This window comes from Theobroma cacao, chromosome 4 (genome assembly GCF_053813885.1).
Source record: "Theobroma cacao isolate CCN51 chromosome 4, ASM5381388v1, whole genome shotgun sequence".
Lineage (NCBI taxonomy): Eukaryota > Viridiplantae > Streptophyta > Magnoliopsida > Malvales > Malvaceae > Theobroma > Theobroma cacao.
This window is the reverse complement of record NC_142642.1, coordinates 33,814,721-33,836,263: the sequence shown is the minus strand read 5'-3', so window position 1 is coordinate 33,836,263 and position 21,543 is coordinate 33,814,721. Positions and strand designations below refer to the sequence as shown.

Sequence of the window (21,543 nt, the reverse complement as noted above, 5' to 3'; positions counted from 1 at the left end):
AACACTTTGAAATCTAATATTTTTTATTTTTTGAATAAATTGAAAATTTTTCTATAATTTGAACCATCCCGTCAAAAAATATTTTTCATTATAGCCTATTTTTAAAATTATTTTATTATTAAAAAGTTTTTCACAATAACATATTAAAATTTATCAATTATGCAAACCATCGTCTTTTTTTGAGTTTTACAAATTTAAAAGCATAGAAAATTTCTTCCGTCAACAAGTTTAATTAGTTGACTTGTAAATAATTTTTACATTAAAGTGTTTTCTCCTTATGCTACTGATAAAAATGCATCAAACCTCACAATTCATAAAAATGAGTTCGTCAAAGGAGGCCAACTTTTACTATAAGCTCTTCGCTGTATTTTGGGTAGCACTATCTCTAGATGGATAAATCGGAAGACTCTTCGTGGTTTCCTTTTGTATTGTAAAGTTGAAGATTAAGTTCGATTTGAAGGGTGATCAGCGGCAGTGAAACTTGTGACATATTTTTTGTTTTAATTAAAAAAATGAATATAATTTTTTTGAATAGAAAAATAGATGCATTTATTACAAAATTAAATAGTTGAGTGCAATTTATAACATTTTTAATCCATTAAGGAACTAATTAATCAAAATGCATTTATTTTTGTTGTTCTCATAGAGTGGCAACTAAAGGAGTACTGGGTTGTCCTTACTCTTTGGTTAGATCAAACACAATAAATTTCTTCCAGATTAACATACAGAATATATATAAATTCTTTTCATTTTTGGTTAAATTTGAAATCACATTCATGGAAAATGGAAATTATTTTTACTAAAAATAAAAAATGACAATAACATACATACTTTGCCCAACAATGTACGGAATTGAATTTATTCTCTTCCTTAAATTTTCTCAAATGTCTAAAAAATACAGGAGAAAAGATTACAAGTATTTACATGACTTTTTTTTTTTCCTGAGAAATTAGCCAAAAACAAATAGCTAAATATGTATGTTCCAAGTCATTTTGCTTATTTGAATCATTTGATATTTTGATTAGGCTGGTGAGAGAGGATATCCACCGTTTTATTCTTAACATTAATTAAAATACTTATCTTGCATACTAGGCAATTGAGAATATAAGTTATTTCAAGGCCTAGTTTTGGTAGATGGTGGCGGAAGGAATGGGAAAGAGATTTTCGTTGGGATTGACGGTAGCGTTGTGCTTGCATTTGTTGGCGTAGTGGGGTTCATGCCAGAAAGTGGAGGCAAGGAAGCTCCACGCAAAGGTGTCTCAGATGTCCTTGGCGGCGCCATCGCGGGTTGTTTTAACCCTGACGTTGTATTAGACGAAGATGGATGAGCAGTAGGAGAAGGCGCAACTGCTGATTGTGTCGAGCTTGGAGTCGTGTTTGGTAAAGATGGTTGCGAGGAAGCCTTCGGTGCAATATTAGACGGAGATGTATGATTTGGTGAAGCCGTAGGTGTCATTGAGGATTGGGGCGAAGCTTGATGAGCTGAAGGTGATATTGCAGGTTGTGTCAAGCTTGGGGTTGAGTTGGATAATGATGGATTAATATTGTTAGGCAACGACGGTTGGGTGGTATTAGAAGGTGAATTTGAAGGCAATGCCAAGCTTGGGATTTTATCAGGCGAAGATGGTTGAGAGGAAGCTATAGGTGCCATTCCAGGTTGTGTCAAGCTTGACGTTGAGTTGGAGAACGATGGGCTATTTGTAGGCAAAGATGGTTGGCTGGTAGCAGAAGGCGACATTGAAGGCAGTCCCAAGCTTGGAGTTGAATTTGACAATGATGGTTGAGACGAAGCCATTGGTGCCATACCAGGTTGTGTCAAGCTCGGCGTTGAGTTTGGTAATGATGGTTGCGAGGAAGACATAGGTGGCATTCCAGGTTGTGCCAAGCTTGGTGTTGAGTTGGAGAACGATGGAATATTTGTGGGCAAAGATGGTTGGCTGGTAGCAGAAGGCGACATCGAAGGCAGTCCCAAGCTTGGCGTTGAGTTTGACAATGATGGTTGAGAGGAAGCCATAGGTGCCATTCCAGGTTGTGCCAAGCTTGGTGTTGAGTTGGAGAACGATGGAATATTTGCAGGTAAAGATGGTTGGCTGGTAGCAGAAGGCGACATTGAAGGCAGTCCCAAGCTCGGCGTTGAGTTTGACAATGATGGTTGAGAGGAAGCCATAGGTGCCATTCCAGGTTGTGCCAAGCTTGGCGTTGAATTGGAGAATGATGGACTATTAGTAGGCAAAGATGGTTGGCTGGTAGCAGAAGGTGATGTTGCAGGCAGTGTCAAGCTTGGCATCTTATCTGGTGAAGATGGCAGAGAGGAAGCCATAGGTGCCATTCCATGTTGTGTCAAGCCTGATGTTGAGTTGGACGAAGATGGATTAGGCAACGATGGTTGGGTAGTTTCTGAAGGAGACGTTGCAGGCAGTGCCAAGCTTGGCACTTTACCTGGTGCAGATGGATGAGTAGAATCCATAGGTGCCATAGCAGGCTGTGCCAAGCCTGGCATTGAATTGGACGAAGGTGAATTATTAGTAGGCAACGATGGTTGGGTAGTAGCTGAAGGCGAGGTAGCAGGCACTGCCAAACTTGGTAGTTTATCTGGAGAAGACGGATGAGTAGAAGCCATAGGTGCCACAGCAGGCTGTGCCAAGTTGTTTGTTGAATTGGACAGAGATGGATTATTAGTAGACGAAGATGGTGGGGCATTAGCTAAAGGTGACATTGCGGGTTGTGTCAAGCTTGGCTCTGTATTAGACAAGGACGGATGAGAGGAACCCATTGGAGCCATTGTTGGTTCTCTCGAGCCAGGGATTGAATTACGGGAAGCTTGCTGAGAGGGTGTGGGCTGTGTTGAGCTTGGGATTGTTTTAGATAAAGATGGCTGAGTAGAAGCTTTAGGCGCTGCTGCGGGCTGTGTCAAGCTTGGCGTAGAATTAGGCAGAGATGGTTTATCTGAAGCTGAGGATGGTGTCGTTGATTCTGATGAACTGGGCATGGAACTAGAAACGGATGGTTGAGAGCCGGCCAAAGGAGGCTCTGCAGGTGCTGTGAAACTTGATTTTGAACTGTGCGGAGGCAGTGATGATTGTGGAGCAGACACGGACAGCACAGATGGAGCTGGAGACCGTGTCTTGTCAAGCAGATAGCGAGCTGCCAAGTTTGTATCAATGCCTGAAAGCATGACAACAATAGAGAAAGCCAATAAGAAACAACTGGTGAAGGCCATTGCTGTCTAGATTTATGTTCTTTCCAAGAATATGAGCTATAGGATCAGCAAACAGAGGACTTCCCCATGGTTTCTTGAGGGGAAAGCCATGCCAGAATTTCAGTTTTATAGTTCAAATGTGATCATTGATAGTTGGTGAGTAGTCATCATGTGGGATTTAGAAAATCCCAAAATCCTTCTTAAATTCGTATCTTTGCTTTACTTTCTCCTTCCCCTCTGCATTGAGAAAAACATAAACCATTCTGTGATTGGCTAAATGAGTTTACTATAACAAAACCAACATCATCAAAGACATGAAGTCAAATTTTTTTCCTTCAAGGTCCACTGATTCCCTATCCCCCTTTGGATTCATATCAGAGCTAGTAAGCTTTAACCTAAGGCATTAAAGGCGCCTTTTATTCACTAATTTCGACATTGTGGAAATCCTCCCAACTTTCTTGATTATTCTTCAAGCTGGCCTAACTTCTGCTACCAAGCCAAACCCACAATAGCTTAGTTCCAACTTTCTGACTTGCTATTTCTCTATTTCCACTTAATTTCAATTTTTCCAATTAAAATACTAAATCAAAAGAACTCTCTGCAATATATCTCAGGTTAAAACAGGCTGATTTAGTTAAAGAATCATCAGCTAAGTTGTGTACTGTGATGTGTCAAATTAATTATTGGTCACATTTCTCATTCAAAGAAGAAATAGATATGGTTGAATGTTGTTGTACTTTCTGGTTTTTCAATATTGTAAGTCAATCTTTAATCTGATTGAACTCTTTTTCAAAGTAATGATAGCTTGGACTTGTACTGAACTCCACTGCAAACTAGAGTTGACAAATTTCGTTTCAACAGAAAATAAAAGGTAATTCAGCTAGTTTCTCATGAATGAATATCCTGTGAACTTATCCTACCAGTTCGTATTGTTACAAAAATGGCTACCAGCACTTCCCAGAAGAAGATACCAAAGCAATGTAAAGCACTGTATTGAAATTTTCATTAGAAAATAATAATAATTCTCAATTACTCAAAATTCCTTTTGGTATATCTGAAGAGAAAAAAATATAACAATTCTGAATTACAGAAAATATAATTCAGAGGCCGAATCTCTGTAATTAAAAGCATCCTAAAGAATTAAGGGCGAAGATTATTAAGGAAATGTCTCTTGGCGTTTGTTGAATTTCGAAATGAAAGCCTAACCCATGCTAGGCCCGATTTCCGCCAACCTATCGGCACCATCGATCTCAACACCGACGCGGCGTAACGAGTCAAAGAGCGGCAAAACCAATCTCCGGCGGTGAATGGGTCTGGAGATCTCTTCATTAACATCGACGGCGATGTTGCTGACGCCGATCGCCTTCAAGCGGAACCCGAGTTTCTCGCCGACTCTGGAAGCGACTTTGGCGTCCCAGTAGTGGTGGGATCGAGGGAAATGGTCGAGCTTGGAGCGGTATTGGATGAGGAATTCTTGCTCGGCGGAGGAGGCCATGGCGACGATGTAGGAGGTCCCTGGCTGAGTCACGTGCGCGGTAATGTTGCGGCATGAGAGGACCAAGCGGAGCACGTGCTGACTCTGAGTTGCACACATTGTGACCCGGGCTCCAACAATGTTCGACTTGGAGGGGTACGCTGCGTTTCATGCTCATGGGGCGTGGGGGAGAACCAAAATAGTTACCTTCCCTTGTTTTCCGCTGCATTATTTTATCCACATCACCCTTAATTTATGTATAACCTAATCAAAGAGGATGAAAAGAAGAATGCTGACGTGGAATCTAATCGGACAAATTACCTTATTTAGGAATATAGTTTAAAGAACTCTAATTTGGTAAACAAAATTACAAACAACCTTATTTTGATAAAAAAATTATGATATAATTTTTTTAAAAAAACCCTTTAATTATTTAAAAAGTTTAAATAAATTTTTATATTTTTTATTTTAAATTAAATATTATTTATTATTATACTACGTGACATAAATTATAATTAATAATAATTTGATATATTCAAAATTTTTAAATAATTTAAAATTTTATTTAAACATTATCTTAAAATTCTTAATAATAAACAAATGAATATCCTTTTGTTTATAAAATGTAAAAACCAAAAAAGGGAAAGCTATTTTTTATTTTTTAAATTCAGGTGTACTTGATGGGCTTGGGCAGTTGGGCTGTCCTTCAAACGATAACTTGCATTCTCGGGTGTCGGGGCTCGAGGGAGACATCAGAGTAGAAGGAAGAATAAGAAATTTTTGATCGGTGCTAAAATCAAAGACAAGTATGTCGAAATCCAAATCCAGGTTAATTTTATCCTGGGTTTTCTTTCAACAACTCCTTGTTCAATTCTCATTCACCATTTCGGCTAACAGGTATATTACAATCAGAGAGAAAGTACTTTCTACGAATTTTTAATGTCGAAAGACTTTTGGGTCCTTTTGTTTCTGCTTTTTAATTCTTTTCTTTTAAAAAAAAAATAATGGGATTGACGGAATTGTAGGAAGGAGATTGGATTTCCAGAGAGGCGCATTTGCAGAACAACAGTTCAAGGAAGATATTTATTATCTGATGATAATGGTGAGTACTCGCTTCATCAATTCTCTTTTGGGCTGCCATAATTCAAGCTTTAGAGCTTGTAAATTTTGAAAAATCACTGGTTTTATTGGTCAACGGAATTAGATGTTGGAAAAAATAGGTATGAAAAACTGAATGGGAAGTATTTAAAGCTGTTTCCTTTCTCGTATGACTTGTGATTCCGGGGTTGCACATAGTTTCTTCCGCATGATCATTGAAGCAAAAGATTCTCTTTTATGGAACTGATTCGAAAACATTATTACCACAATATATAAAGGACACTTTTTTTTTTGTTAAATCAATATCAGTAAATCAAGAAACTTTATTAAATATTGGTACTTCAAAGATATACACCTGTGGTTCAGACTCTTTCATCTTTCGTTCTATCCTCAGATTGCTCAGAGTTTGGCAAACAAAAGGGAAAGTAAAAATTGTGATATGGAATGGAAAGGGAAAAGGAAGAAGTTTAATCTGATCTGTTTAGGGCTTCATTTGTACTTAAGACTTCATTTTCCCTCTCGTTTTTCTTTAATTTGTGTTCACGTTTCTACTTACTTGTTAATGCATACCATCACTACTTGAGAGTCTGTGTAACTCTTGTTGCAATTCTAACTTTGGCTATTGTATTACCTATTGCATCTAATAAGTCTGGCATTTCATCTTATCTTTTAGTTTCATTAGCTTCACACTGGTATTTACATTGTAGGTTATGTGTGTGATGCTCTCTCATTGGATCCAGAGTCCCGTTGCTGTCCTGAAAGAGGAGACAAATTCTCTTGTCAGTGAGTTTATTTTTTCTAAGGTCCCCAAGATGCTGACTTTAATAACAGTCTTTATGGTAGCTTGTAACACCTTTTGTTCTCATTTGCAGCGGATGCAACATTCTTTCACAGTGTTGTAACTCCTATGAATTTTGTGTTTCATGCTGCCTACACCCTGCTCAAGTATCTTCTTTAGCACTCCTTTTTTTCCCGTTTCTTTTGGCTAATTATCATTTATATGATAGCGAAACTTAAATTTATACTGATATTTATTTTGCAGATACAAAAAGAACAAGTACTGAAACTGAAAATAGCTAAGCCAGCTACAGCAGGTAAGTTTATAGTTTTGGAAGCCACAATTATTCTAAGTAATCACTGGCACTTCTTGGGTTCTTGGTGTGGTAATTTGTCCAACTGAAGATATATTTAATTTTCAAAATTGTGATACTTTTCTTTCGTTTTTAAACATGGCATAGCTATCATTTAAGGGATTGTCTATGAGGTACCAGGTCATCATAATTTTTTTCTCTTTTTTGTTTGGCCTTCTTTTCCAGGGGCTTATCTCAGCGTCTTTGATTTTTGTGCTGGGAGGTGCCGTCACAGTTCTGAAAGTGTGGTAAGTGATATTCTATTGATATAGGAATTTATTTATGGTGTTCTAGATCATTTCTTTTATTAAATGAAAAAGAACTATCTAGATACAATTTCCTGGAAACCATTGGTAGTGAAGACAGTTATGCAATGCTGTAAATCACAAACCATGATAATGGTTCGTTAATTTTAATAACCTGTGTCATTTTCTTCAATAGTGACATTTCTTTAGGCAATATATGTGATTCATATAACAGTATTTTTATGTTTTGAGACTCCAATACTGGTGGTTAAATTATGTTTCAGGTTCACGAAAATGCTTATGTTAGTGATTTTCATCATTGCTTCTCACTCCCATCAAATTCTACTGGTATGTTGAGACAGGATTTTCTTTTCATTATTATTATGTCATTGGCTCATCCCAATAGTTATTTTACATTTTCATATTTTATATTTTCCTCTTAAATTCTGCTCCACTGGTGCGGTGTATAGGAAAAGATAGAAAATAGAGAACAGAGAGAAATCAGAAAGAAATGAATGTGACAGAGGAAATTGAAAGCATAATAGATGACCCAGGGAAAGGAAATAGAGGGGATCTTAATTGTCCAAAAGCTTGTAGAAGGTGAAACAATAGAAGTGTTTATAAGCTACTCCATATTACTTGTGAAATAAGCATAGATTAATTAATTTAATAACCCCAAAACCTTGAAATTTCTATTGAGCCCATAAATATAACCAAGTAATAGCAGAAGGTTTTGCAGCTCGTGTAAGATATTGACACCCTTTCTATTGATATATTTTTAACTTGCATAACTATGCTGTTTGAAATCAACAGTTATCTTTCTGGTTGAGTATTTAAGCATTGAATTATATGGATTGAATTTTCCTTGCAACAGGGTCCTCTGTCACACCTGTAGAAGCCAGACTACATGGAATTAATGTTATCATTGGAAGGTGAATCTCCATTGTGATTGGCTGATTTGGTTCTGTTTCTTTACTCTTAACATGTAATTTTTTGTCAAGCTAACACTTTTTCTCTTTTTTCCATGAAACATAGGCAAGGAGAGTCTTGTGATTCAGTTTGCAGGTCAAATGGACAATCATGCGTATTAAATAAGCTTTTGGTACTTAACCAGTGTGACATGTAAGTTCTTCATGGTCTTTTTAACCTTTTTCTTCTAATATTTGGTTTTCTTGTTCATTATTTTTCTAAGTACATGGCTAAAAATTTTTTGGAGTGGCTTTTTCTGTTTGGTTGATCTGCCTGCAATGACAATAAACCTGCCACTCAGAAGAGCACAAAACAAACATTGACACATGCACATACCTTAATTGATGCATAAATTGAGACATGCTGTAGGAGTTGGGATTATCAGCACTAGCTCTCTTGCAGATTCTTTTATTTATATTTTTATAAATCTATATAGCTTCCTCTTAAGAGACAAGCTTTTCTTTCATTTATACACACACAAAGAACAGACTAGCTTTTATTTTCTTTTTGTCACCTTCTTTCTCCTTACCCCAATGTGTGTGGCCAAAGGTGTGAGGATGAGCTTCACTATGCTCCTCCAGCTTAATTTGGCTTCTTACTAGTTAAAAGGCCAAATACTTGACATTTTTTTTCCATGTACATGTAACTTTAGTTTTTGTCTAATCACATGTAGTATTTCAAATAAGGAAATCTTTTAGACTTTGTGTGAATGTAGCATTTGAAAATTCCCATTGAATTTTGAACTGAAGCAATTCAAAATAAAGCAATTTGAAATTACAGAATCTAATTGTGCTTCAAATTGAAATTGTGGCTTTCTGGGCTTTTCCAAAAACCATGCCACTTTGTAATTCAACAAACTATTAGTTGCTGTTACAGATACCTAATCAAAGACAAATAAAACCAGTTTCAAGATGTCAATACAAATGTGAGAGAGAAAGAGAGAGCAAAACAACCTCATGTAAAAACTGCCTCACTTTCTACTACATCTTGTGGTGATTTCTCTGCTTTTTCATTATCATTTCACATTTGTATCTTGCATTCTCAAAAATGTTGCTGATAATTATGTTCCATCAAATGCTAGGAGAATGCCTTAGAATGCTAGGTGGTTTTGTTGAAGTTACAGTTCTTGTTATTACACTTATCCCCATTGTCTTTTGATAACCTGAATTGTGCCAATCTTCTTGCACTTCCTATCATCCATATATATTATCCTTGGCTTATAACATCCAAGGAGGAAAGTGTAGGTGTAATATTAAACAGGGAGGTTCTTTTTGATTTGTGCTTGAAATCATTTTCTAAATTAATGTTTCATGCGCTTTCAATATCTTCTTTGCTTCTTGGATTTTGGTTTGAGTTCTTCTTTCTAAACAGTATCCAGAAATATATGAGCTGCAAAGGAGCATGCTTGGCAAGTGTTGGTGCAGATCAACCTGCAGAAGTCGTTTATGATGCTCCCAAACATTTGGTATATTGCCCCTTTTTTATAAAACTTTATATTTGCAAGAATTGTGTATTACCAGATAACTTAGTGATTACTTGGAAGTGTTTGGACATCAAAACTTTCATGCTCAGTTTCTCACCTTGCCATGGAAGTAAAATTAAACTATGTGTGCTAAACTGGTTGTTTATACTCATAATTGAAATAATTTCATTCTAGTTAGTTTTTCATTTTTATGAAAATGCAAATCATGTAATAAAAAATGAAACCCTATCAATACACTAAAAATTTAATTCTAAAACTTTAGTATTACATATTTTCTCTATCTTTCAGAATCCAGGAGCATGCTTGTATACTCGAACACAATCAATGCTGTCATGTGATGGTTCACATCTGCATACCAAGAGACTTTGCCCTTGTGCGTAGTGCATTATTTTGGTAAGTTTGGTTTCTCTGTGAGTTGACTGTAGGATTAATTTTCCCTGTCAGAAGTTCACTGCAATGTTAGTGTGATCTTATTGGAATATTGGTTCGGCCTTATGCTATACTTTGCTAAACAGTCCATTCCTTCATTGTTTATCCTCGATCGTTTGGGAAAGATATGAAATTAAAACATAGTGTACTCTTCTAAGTTAAAATGAGTTGTTAGAAAAGGAGTATAGTTAAAATAAGTTGTAAGAGTACATCCTTGGATTCTCGGTTATTTCACTCTGTACAACTAAGCAGATGCATTGAAGCCATTGGACCTGCTTTCATCTTTAATTTGTTTAACCATTAACAACCCTACTATTTCTCATGAAACTGGTTTGGGTACCTCTAAATCAAGTTGCAAAAGTTGTAGGTGAGCAGAACCTTGCTTAGATAATTGTTTACCTTTAATTGTTATTTTGAAGGAGATTGTTGTGACAATTTTTAGGTATGAAGCATGTCTCAAATCTGTTCTCAGCTGTATGTTCCGAAGAACTTTACAAAGGCTCCGATGTTCAGAGGATAAATTTTTTCAGAGGACCAATACATCCATCTGTTTGTGTTTTCGCATGTTCCCATTACAGCAAGTTAACGGTACACGGTTGCATGTTGTAGCATTATTGTACAAATTAGAAAGCAAGCTGCCATTGACATGCTAATTTATGTTGAAGCACTCATGCAACTAAATCAGATTGTGGAGATGGGATATTTTTGTAATTTTGAGTTGGTTAAATCAGGGGGTGAAGTCAAGGGAAAAGTTGTAATCTTCCAAGCTAAGCATTAAATTGACTTTGCTTCCAAGTAAGCTGACAGCATTCAGCTTATAATATGCTTTACAGAACTGTTATTATTATTCTTTTTAAAACTTCTATACTCTATACTGATAAGAGTGATGACAGGATTTCTAACAAGGTTAACCATTTTTTTGTAATTCTTAAAGTACACTGTTCAAACCCTCAAGCAAAAAAGTAATGTTTGGATGAGTAAACTAACTATATAATATTGAAGCTGCTAACTTAATGGAACTAAGCTTTGAAATTTTCTCTTGAGAATTAGTAGCATAAATCATTCCAAACATATCAAGTTTATATTCTTTCATTTAATCAAAGAAGTGTATTCAACGTTGGTAAATGCAAAAACTTAATTCCTTAAATTATGTATTAATAAGTTTGGGGGTAAGAGTGGGGAACAAATCCTCAACAGGCAAAAAGCCTATTACAGAATGTCTAATTATCTGGTGACTTTGGGGTGAGCTGGATTGTAGTTCATAGTTTTTAACCGAAGAAAAAATTTTGGGGCATTTTGAGTGCATGAATGAGTCAAAATTGTGGAGAAAAATAGCCCTGAAATGTCAAGAGACGTGGCAATTCTTTTATACAAAGAAAAGAGGGCTTAATGCTTCCATTCCATCCTTGGCTCTGCTCTTACCACCAAGCACTATGTGGGCCACTGCAAATTTGCAAAACCCAGATGAAGGAAAAAAGGACAGGTCCAAATCTTGCAGGGTTTCGTCTCTCTGTATGTCCACAAATAAAGATATTTGTAATGTGTTGTGCCATAAATTTCTGGAAGAGAACTGCCGAGGATAGTGCAGAGCCATGAATATTGTTCTCCCCCCTCAACTCCTTCCACTTTTTCTTTATCAGTCGATGTCTAAGTTAATGCTAAGATTAAGAAAAAAGGGTTTATTTTTAGTACATCTTTATATTGAAATTTTGTCATTATGTTGATATTCAATAGTGTATGCATGTGTTATTTATTCATCATAGTAATGATTTTGATTCCAAAAGCTTCACCGAACCTTTAACATCTACTTTTTCCCTTTACGCTATGGCCTCCATGATGGAATTACAATTTGGCATACTTGCATTTCCTTCACCAAACCTAACCATTTCTTTTCCTATTATTTTAATCTTTGAAAGGCACAATGCAGACCATAGTTTGTCAATGGGGTAGTTTCTTTCTTTCTCAACAAGTACCCTTGATCAAATCAAAAGAAAAAGGTCACAATCAAGAACAGGCAAAAAAACAAACAAGTCAGTCTTTTGTTTGTCATCATCCTTCTCTCAGAATTGCATTGAAGATCAAATACCAATGACTGCTTTTAACTCCAACGCCCGCATTTAATATTTCAAACAGAAAAGGTAACTGAGCCATTGTGCCTCTTGGAAATTATGTGAGGCAAGCTTTCGAGGGAAAAAAAACAAGCAAGAAATACAGTGGTGTGGACAACAAGAAAGACAAAATTTCATCCCTGTAAAAAGAAGCAATAATTATATACCACCTATGATCATTACAGACATTGATTAATTTATTTTGAAATTCCAATTCAAGTTTTACAGTGTTTTTTGCTAAAACATTGGGCAAAAACTGATCAAAAGCTATAGTCTGGTTTGAAAAATTTGTTGCTGAGTGGCTTTGCTCCATCTCTCAAACCTTTGACAGCCCCATCTTCTCCACCAACTTCACCTTCTTCTTCGTCATCCTCCTGACCCTCAAAAGCTGGATGGCTAAGAATACTGTTAAGCAGCTGTGTTCCCCTTAGAGCATTTGTCAATGGCAAGTGACCCTCGGGTGTTTCATCATTTAGTTCCCACATAAACTCATTCGGGAAAGCCCTGTAGTTGTATTGCTCAACCTCGGTGTCAAGCTTCTTCATCCACCCAACTTTGAGAAAGAACTTGGTGAAGTCCTTGTCAACTTTCTGCCACAATCTTTTTTGAACACTGTATCCGAACCTGTTGCTGCTGTACTGCTTCCAGAGGTCATCGATAGCTATGAGGTCGGCTTCAGAGATGAACTGGACCTCAGAGAAGAAGACATAGCCACGTTTCTCAGCTGCTTCCCCAGCTAGGACTATGAGGAGACGGCGTGTCTCTTCATCAGCCTGGCGGAAGTTCTGAGTGGAAAGGTGGTGCTGGAGGGCGTCGAAGGAGATAGGCTGGGAAGTGGAGGTGGTAGAGGAAGTGGAAGAGGTGGTAGAAGAGAGAGAGAAGGTGGTGGTGGAGGAAAGATTGTTAGTGGAGGAGGAGGAGGGTCTGATGAAGAGGGAGGAAGGAGGAGGAGGGATGGATTCTGAGGTGGAGAGGCGTTTGAGGGAAGAGTATTGGGGATGATGGAGGTACCTTAGAGAGTTTGTGGTCATATTTTGGTTTGATAAGGATGGATGGATGGGGGAAGAGAGGGAAATTTAAGAGTGTGGTGGGATTGCCAAAAAGGGGTGGTAGAGAGGAATGTGATGGGCTTACAGTACCTACGAACCCTATTTGATGGAAGATAAGATATGAGTGAGGAGGGAACAGAAACAGCCCATCAGGATTCTGGAGTAATACAATGCAGCATTCTGATTGGCCAGCTCAGGGTGAGGCTATATCCCCCCCCCCCCCCCCCCCCCCCCCCCTCTCTCTCTCTCTCTCTCTCCTTCAATTTGATTATGCTAACTTTCATTGATGATGGCAAGGAATGGACCCAAACAAATTTTGTTGACCCTATGTCTATGTGAGATTAATAGGCAATAGATATTGATATATATATATCATCACATTGACTCATTTTTTGTTAACTGTAGAATTCAACTAAAGTGTATAGAATTCCTTTATTTGCTTATGCCAATCATTCAAGAATGGAACTCAATTTTTTTTTTTTTTTATAATTGAGAGAGAGAGAATTCGAATCCTATTCTTTAAATAGAGAGATTATGCACCAACTAATAAGACAAATACTCAGGTGCAGAATGGAACTCAATTTGATCTAATTATTTAAAGGAAATTTTAAGTTATTTTTTTCTTTCTAACGAAAGAAAAATATTACAGTTCAAATTTAAAATTTTATTCAAATCTCACAATAAACAAATTTATTCCTCTATCCCACGTAACATTTTAATCTAAATTTTGATATGAACCTATTAATATTTGTTCATAAAATAAATTTGAAAGTTAATAGCCATAATGATTCAAATTGTCATAAAATTTTGGGTATAAGTCTAATCTCCAAGGTGCAGCTAATTAACTCCAAAAAAGGAAGTCAAAACATCTGGACCTGTTCCCTCCAAGGAATTAGCCATTTCGGTATAGAGCGGTTGGGCCTTGGGACACATAGGCTTGGCCGTTGGCCTTCACATAATTAATGCTTTCTTACATAATAGAAGTGTATAAATCTTTAAAAAAAAAAAAGATTGATTCAATTAATTCGGTAACAGTTTTCAAAACAAGAACTTTATCAATAGTGCAACGTTTCAATTTCTAGGTTTTAGGCTGTTATTTTAAAGACACAATACCTTATTTTTATTTCTTGTTTGTTGTGCCCTTCGTAATTCTACAATAATGAGAACAGAAAGAGCAATGAAAATCACTTTTCTTTACCCGAATATTAATTTGTTGTAAAAAATAAAAAAAAAATAATACCTGTAACTGATCAACAATGTGTATTTATAGATTTCGGATAATTTATTTACGCATTAAAATACTTATAAGCCGTATTTTCTTTATTTACTAGCAATGGCTAAATTTTATCAATTTAAATCTTATTTCCTTTAACAAATTGTTTTTTATTTATTTTTTAAGATTTCAAATCCGAAAAATCTTTATAAACTTATAATTAAATTGAATACTTAAATACTCTTTAACATAATACTATTCCAGAAAGAGCAAAAATGTGATATTTATTGTCCGAAGATTATCTAAATGCAATTGCTAACAAATAAAGCTAGGCCTACCGGTTGTTAACTCTTCTTAGGAGGGATAAGGTCTAAATTTAGAATCCCCACTCCCTTAAGCTACCTAAAAGAACTTGGGGAAAAAGGAGAAAATGGAGTGTAAGGAGCATTCATGGAGTTATCCATTTTTGGAAGGGCTAGTCTTTTCTACACACACCTACTACTCTGTAGTCGCCGCTGATGGGTGGCTCATTACTTCAATTTTGAAGGAGTTCTTTTTAGGCTGAAAGTTTCAAACAGAATCTCAAGTAAACTTTAACAATTTTGAATATGACATGATAATACAATATAAAAAAATATATGAGATTAAACAAATTTAGATTTAATTTTAACATGTTTCGTGTAAGACACAAGTAATATGTTTAATTAATCGTATTATTGTATTTAAATGTGCATGCGTGACACGTTCATCAACTTATTAAAAATTAATAATAAAAAATTATTTTAACTTTATTTAAATAATTTTAAATAATTATTTTAATAAAATTTTTAAATTTTATGCAAATAATAATATAATTATATCATGCTCAAATCCTAATTTTGAACTTTTGCTTTGTTATCATTTTAAATCTTTTGATCTACTTTTATTCATATATTGTTTTCATTTCATTATTAGATTTTGTGACATTAAAATGATATGACATTGACAAATGAGTTTTCGATTTTGATTGGAGTGTTTGGAATTAATCATAGTTCATCATATGATTAATGATATTTATTTAATTATAGATAATTTTAGATATTATTAATATTTTAAAGTTCAATGTTAATAATGGATTTTATCATATTATATGATAATGAATTTTATATATGTTAAATTTTATTATATTTGATGTTATTATTATTTTTTTATCATAATTGTTTCTATAATTATTGATTTTAAATTTAAATAATAAAATTAAATTCAATTATAAATATTTTTATTTAATCGTATTAAACGTGTTAATTGTGTTATTAATCATGTCGTGCCATATATTAATACGTTTAATAAACGTGTTTATTTTATTGTATCGTGTTATACAATTATTAAACATATATATATACATTATTCAAATTTAAGACACGAATATTATTTGTATCGTGATTGTGTTTAACGTTAAAAGAACCAAATTAAACACAGGCAAAATTTCTTCACGAGTTCTTAAAGCATTAATATACAAATATAGTACAAATGTAAGCTTCACAACTATAATATATCAAGGGATAAAGCATCAAAAGGCCGTCACAAGTGGCCAAAATGTACATTATTTGGTTCAATCATACTCATGAACAAATTAAATACAAACAGAGAGAATTACAGCAAAGCAACTAATTAAATTTTGAAGTAAACACTCATTTGCAGATAAAACATCTTGAGAGAATCAAATTACAGATTAAGTACCTGGCCAAGTATCATCCCACCAGACAGACACAAAAACCCAACCAAAACTCATAAAAGCCGTCAAATCTTTACTTATGCTCAAACTATCTACAAATCTTTACCAAATCAACCACAATTTCAATTCAAAAAGCCAAAACTTTTCAATGATAATGCACACTTGTTTCTGTTTGATGATATATGTGCATGAGTATCACAGAAATGAGGATTTTAATTTTGACAAGATTTGAAATAAAGGAGATCAGGCTAAAGAAAGGGTGAACAATGATTGACACTCACTGGGGTTGTCTTTGAAATTTGTTGCTTTCCGGAGCTATTTACATATTGAAAAAGTTAATAAGTTTTTTTGTCTTCCTTCTAAAAAGAAATCTACTTTAACAAAATATTCACAATAACCAACACAATAGCCTATCAGCAACCATGCTTTTAAAAAGGAGATATCAAGGTCAAATTCCCCCCCTCAATCCAAAGAAAGATAAATATAAAACATTAATCAAAGTCAATAAGAATCAGTTTAATTGAACACCATCCAACATTCTCCAAACACCTAAGAATTTTCAATCCCATATAGGTTAGCAACCTTTGTAGACATCAACCATTAATTGCATCAAAGGTAAAACCCCATTCCAAGATGAGTGCTTTCTTTTGCTAACTTTTTCATCAGAATCCCTGATGGCACACTACAAATTTCTATCCAAGAGTAGCTATTCAAAGAAGCTCAAATACTCAAAGTCATTGCATGCATTAACTAATAGTAGTAATTGTTTTTGAAAATTTAAAGAATCATGATGACACCGTCACTTATAACCGTTATGATATATGCCAATATCATATGCTAATAAATTAGTAAAGTTAAACCTTGTTTCTACATCAGCTAATCAAATTGAATAGGCACTTGCCACCTGTTTCCCTTAATCAAATTTTTGACAAGATGAAAGTATCCTTACCTATGCTTTAAGGATACAGGTAAGGGGGGGGAAAGGTTAAATGAAGGAGTTTTACACTGCATTGCCTCTTCAAAGGATGAGAGAGAGCATACACAGCCCTGATTCTGGCAAATCATCAATCAAGAATGAGAACTATCTATGCTTTTTATGTATCACAATTTTTGGATCAACTCAAACTCATGGCATTGGTTTGATGACAATATTACCTACATAGGACATACTCATGAGTATATTATAGTTGTGATTTTGTGCTTATCTAGCATGAAAATTTTCAGGAATTTGACAATCAGATGATATGAAAAGATCACATGAACAAAATCTAATTGCACCTAAAATTAGGGGAAAAGAAAAGATATCCACATGTTTCAAAGTATTTAACACATGCCCAAAGAGCACAGCTACTTACATTAGTGCATATATTGGTTACTTGTCAATGAAAGGTAGAAGGGCCTGAGTCATCTGAAACTCTCAAATCATAACGCCGTGCCAAACGTCGAGCAGTTCCATCAGCCATCAAACTATCTATCATCTCATACTTCTTGTAATTTGCTTTCAGAACCTCTCCTTGCTGCTTCGCAAGCTTCTCCTCTTTCTCCAGTTGGTGCTAAAGAGCAACAAATTAACATGTTCACTAGGAAAGAAACAATATTTATACACCTTAATTTAAATAGAACAGCTATTGAATAAGAAGGCAATTTTACCTTGAGCATCACTGCAGTTTCAGTAGCATGTCTTTTTGCAAGATGCTTCAGCTTGTTTGCTACCTCAAAATCAGGATCAGCAGGATCCAACCAGCGGAAATGTATCCTTCTGCCAGGCTGTCTAGGGCGATCAGAAAACATCTCCACTTTAGCAGCATGTGCCCTCACAGGCCTTGGCATTCCAGACATCATGAAAGGGAATTGAGATATTGTTGAGATGACAACTTCAACTTGCTTTTCTGTTTCCATCTCCACCAAAGCACATTGGGGGATGTTCTGTGGCTCTAGATAGTTCGGAATGAAGTGAACACTCTTGACAGTTCCATACTGATCAAGGGCAGTTCTCACCACAGATTCAGTAACATTCGGTGACAGGTTGTCCATGTAAACAGTCCGCCTTACTTTCTCTTCAAAGGCAGCATACTCACCTTGCTCTGCCGACCCCATTCACGGATCGAAAACTTAGAAACCTGACCTTTTAAATTCCAAAATTAGTTAGCCAAACCAATTCCCTTCCTCAACTTCCCAAGAAAAGAAAACTAGCCACAGAATTCATTCCAACAACAAAAATGTGATGTTCCTAAACCCTAATTTAATTACGACTCAGATAAATTGTTATTTATTTTATTTACCTTTTGCTTCCTCGAAATTTTTTAGAAAGCACAACCATTATTTGTTGAAAGATAAACAAATAATCAAAACGACAAAGCCAATTCTAACATATTTGTTTCATCTATTAATACTAAAGTCATGCATTTTGATTTCTAACCAACAATTAATCGTTCAAGACATTGTTTCCTTTGCATAAAATTTAAATTCAACAGAAAAGAACCTTTCGGATTGCTCTTGAACCCTAGCGGGATACAGGAAAAATGAAGAAAATTACATGAAACGGCTGAAATTTGAAAGGGAAAAGAAAAAACAAATGCAAAGACGAGATTACTTAGCGAAACAGTAAATAATGAAAACGATACCTGAGTTGATGGGTGAGGACTGAGGAGAGAAGAAAGCGGGAAAGTTTAATGTACACCGGCAAGCACTGAAGCAAGTTTTTGTTGTTAGCGCCGAGCGGCAACTTTTTGTTTGTTCTTAATTAAATATTGATTACTTCCGGAAAAAAAAACATAATACTTAAAAATTTTAATCAAATACATTTTTATTATTACTTGTTGATTAATTATAATTAATCAAAACAACATTTTTCATTTTTCACTTATCTGTCAAATTGATTTATTATAATTAACAATGATTTGATGCGCTGATATTAATATACGATAATTTCGTTATTTTTATTAATAATAATAATTAATTATTAATTATAAAAAATATATTTAATTTATAATAAAAATCTATAAATTTAATTGAACGTTTAAATTTATTTAAAATTTTTTAAATATTTCAATAGTTATTTCAACCATTATGCTATAAAAAATATAAGATGATTTTTCCTCATGAACTCAGCTTAGTATTGAAGGTTTTTTTAATTATTATTATTGTTATTATTTTATTTTACATTTTCAAAGAATTCGTTATGACAATTTTTTTCCAATAATTATTTTACTGCATAAAATAACATCACTAAGTAAATACTCAAACAAAAATAAAATTATACTATTTGACTACAAATTTTTGCAAAATACACTGACAACTTAGAACTATTAATTTATAATTTTGAAATAAAATTATTATTTTATATATCAACAATAAAATTTTTAAATTTTACAAATAAAACTATTATTATATATTTAATAATTAATTATTTTATTATAAGTTAATAAACATGTGACATTTTAATAAATTTACTTATTTATATACCATCCAAAATTCCAGGACAAAATTATAACAAAGGACCAAAATATCTTTCAAATCATTTAAAATCTCACTCACATTCTTTATATATAGTTTACTGGTTTTTATATGTGATAGAAAATATTTAAGTAAAAATGAGCATAGACTAAAATAAAGTATTCAGTTCTTCATGGAAATTAACTTTCTCAAAAGTTTTTTTTTTTATGAAAAATTATACTTTCTATGTATTTATTTTTATATGTATAAAATATACTGAAAAAGTAATAAGAATCATAAAAAAAGTCATTATTAAATTATTTTAAATGATTTTATTGAAATTATTACATATTTTGTCACTCTTTTCTCTAAAGAATATTTACAATAATACTACAGTGATGGCTAGTATGGGATTATTACAGGATCTTCCAAAATTAAAATAATTTAACCTAATGATATTATATCATGGTAATTTAAATACTCTCTTGAACACAAAAAAAAAATTGAAAAGCTTATTAATAGGAAAAAAATTTATCATAGTAGTGAAATTACGAAAATTACCATATTATTATGATTATTCCAAAATAAAACCTATTAATTCTTTATAACAAAATTGTTGGGATTTAATTTTCCAAATTTGGAATAGACTTGGATAAAACCGAATAAATTTGTAATTTTGTTGTTTCTTTTAAAGAAATTTGCAAGTTGAGCATAAAGTTTTATGTATTTTTATTTTTGATTTATGATTTCTTATCTTACATAAGATGTATACGCAATTATAAATATTTATATAAACATTTTAAGTCAATAACTATTAATAACTTAAATTTAAGTTTTTGAGAATTGTGATTTAAGATTAAAAATTTACTAACAAATAGTGTTTAAATATGATTATTACTATTGATATCAAAACATATGTGGATCTATTTTTTTTTTTTGTCAAAATAACTATAAAGTCTCTATACTCATGCGTTTTGTTCAACTTAATATATGTATTCAAAATCAAAGCAATTTAATCTCTTAATTTTGAAAATTGTTTCAATTTAATCACTTTCACTAACTGATCCAATTTTGCAGTTAAACAGATTACATTAACGCTGACATGAGTATTGACATAACATATTTTGATAATGTGGCACTCACACGATGATGTGGCATGCCATGTGATACCAATTTGATGGCGTTGCAATGTTGACTTGGCATTGATATGTTGATATGTCAGTGCCATGTGGCAGATAGAAAAATTTCAATTTTTTTTTATGTCACGTCATATGAACTAAATTGAATAAAAATATATAGTATAAAGACTAAATTAAACAAAATTAAAATATTGAGGCATTAAATTAAAAAAATATTTAAAAAATATAATATTTAAGTAGATGATAGGTATTCTTATTAATAAACTAAATATTTAAGGGTAAAGATTTATATTATTAAAAAATATAGATAAATATTTTCATACTTGATTATTTGATTTTAAAATATGTACATTAATTTATATTTTTCGCAAAAATTAAGTTTGAATTTTCTTTCCATAAAAAAGTTTGAAAAAAATTTTATATCTAAAGTCAATGAATAAGTTACATTATATTGGAATAAAATAATATAAAAATATTATTATTTTTATTTATAATAGTATAGAAATTTAAAATTTATTTAACTAAGTTTTTAACTTGAGCTGAATTCATATAAACAAAATAGATTGATTTCGTTACAATTTTCACAATTTACAAATATCCACTCTTTTGAAATTATTTAACCCTTACCTAATTTACTTTTTATTCAAATTTACTCAATATTTCTTATAAAATAATTTTATTTAAGTTTAAATACCACAATCAAATTATGTTAAACTTACATTTATATGATTAATTTGGATCTACAAAAAAAATTGTAAATACAAAATAAAATTGTGTAAATATTTACAATTATATTTAACTCTATCAACAATAAATGCAATTTTTAATCCAAGAAATTTCAACCTAAAGAATATAACT

At 33.3% G+C, this 21,543-nt stretch overlaps 5 protein-coding genes across 7 annotated transcripts; 1 reads left to right on the top strand and 4 right to left on the bottom strand.

The window, feature by feature from the left end:
• Positions 1-869: 869 nt before the first annotated feature.
• On the bottom strand, positions 870-3,220 carry LOC18602497 (uncharacterized). Its single transcript, XM_007033908.3, has one exon. The coding sequence runs from the start codon at positions 3,218-3,220 to the stop codon at positions 1,115-1,117; it is 2,106 nt and encodes a 701-aa protein (XP_007033970.3). The 3' UTR covers positions 870-1,114.
• Positions 3,221-4,180: 960 nt separating this feature from the next.
• LOC18602496 (Ribosomal L18p/L5e family protein) lies at positions 4,181-4,889 on the bottom strand. Its single transcript, XM_007033907.3, has one exon. The coding sequence runs from the start codon at positions 4,791-4,793 to the stop codon at positions 4,401-4,403; it is 393 nt and encodes a 130-aa protein (XP_007033969.2). The 5' UTR covers positions 4,794-4,889; the 3' UTR covers positions 4,181-4,400.
• A 451-nt stretch (positions 4,890-5,340) lies between these two features.
• LOC18602495 (glycosyltransferase family protein) lies at positions 5,341-10,874 on the top strand. Of its 2 annotated transcripts, none has more exons than XM_007033905.3 (12): positions 5,341-5,570; positions 5,699-5,775; positions 6,479-6,554; positions 6,644-6,716; positions 6,814-6,865; positions 7,088-7,149; positions 7,431-7,494; positions 8,021-8,078; positions 8,182-8,268; positions 9,487-9,580; positions 9,887-9,991; positions 10,447-10,874. In XM_007033905.3, exons 1-11 carry the CDS (start codon positions 5,482-5,484, stop codon positions 9,977-9,979), a joined length of 825 nt encoding a protein of 274 aa, XP_007033967.2. In that variant the 5' UTR covers positions 5,341-5,481; the 3' UTR covers positions 9,980-9,991; positions 10,447-10,874. The 2 variants fall into 2 exon arrangements, with proteins under 2 accessions (XP_007033967.2, XP_007033966.1); XM_007033904.3 differs by having other exon boundaries at positions 5,343-5,570; positions 10,470-10,874.
• Positions 10,875-12,267: 1,393 nt separating this feature from the next.
• Positions 12,268-13,282, bottom strand: GUN4 (protein GENOMES UNCOUPLED 4). The gene has a single exon (XM_007033903.3). It carries the CDS (start codon positions 13,164-13,166, stop codon positions 12,396-12,398), a length of 771 nt encoding a protein of 256 aa, XP_007033965.3. The 5' UTR covers positions 13,167-13,282; the 3' UTR covers positions 12,268-12,395.
• Positions 13,283-17,369: 4,087 nt separating this feature from the next.
• Positions 17,370-18,854, bottom strand: LOC18602493 (RNA-binding (RRM/RBD/RNP motifs) family protein). Of its 2 annotated transcripts, none has more exons than XM_007033901.3 (3): positions 18,736-18,854; positions 17,762-18,231; positions 17,370-17,664 (listed from the first exon to the last, which is right to left on the bottom strand). In XM_007033901.3, the coding sequence occupies exons 2-3, from the start codon at positions 18,206-18,208 to the stop codon at positions 17,491-17,493; spliced, it is 621 nt and encodes a 206-aa protein (XP_007033963.3). In that variant the 5' UTR covers positions 18,209-18,231; positions 18,736-18,854; the 3' UTR covers positions 17,370-17,490. The 2 variants fall into 2 exon arrangements, with proteins under 2 accessions (XP_007033963.3, XP_007033964.3); XM_007033902.3 differs by having other exon boundaries at positions 17,762-18,236; positions 18,736-18,835.
• Between the last annotated feature and the right edge of the window lie 2,689 nt (positions 18,855-21,543).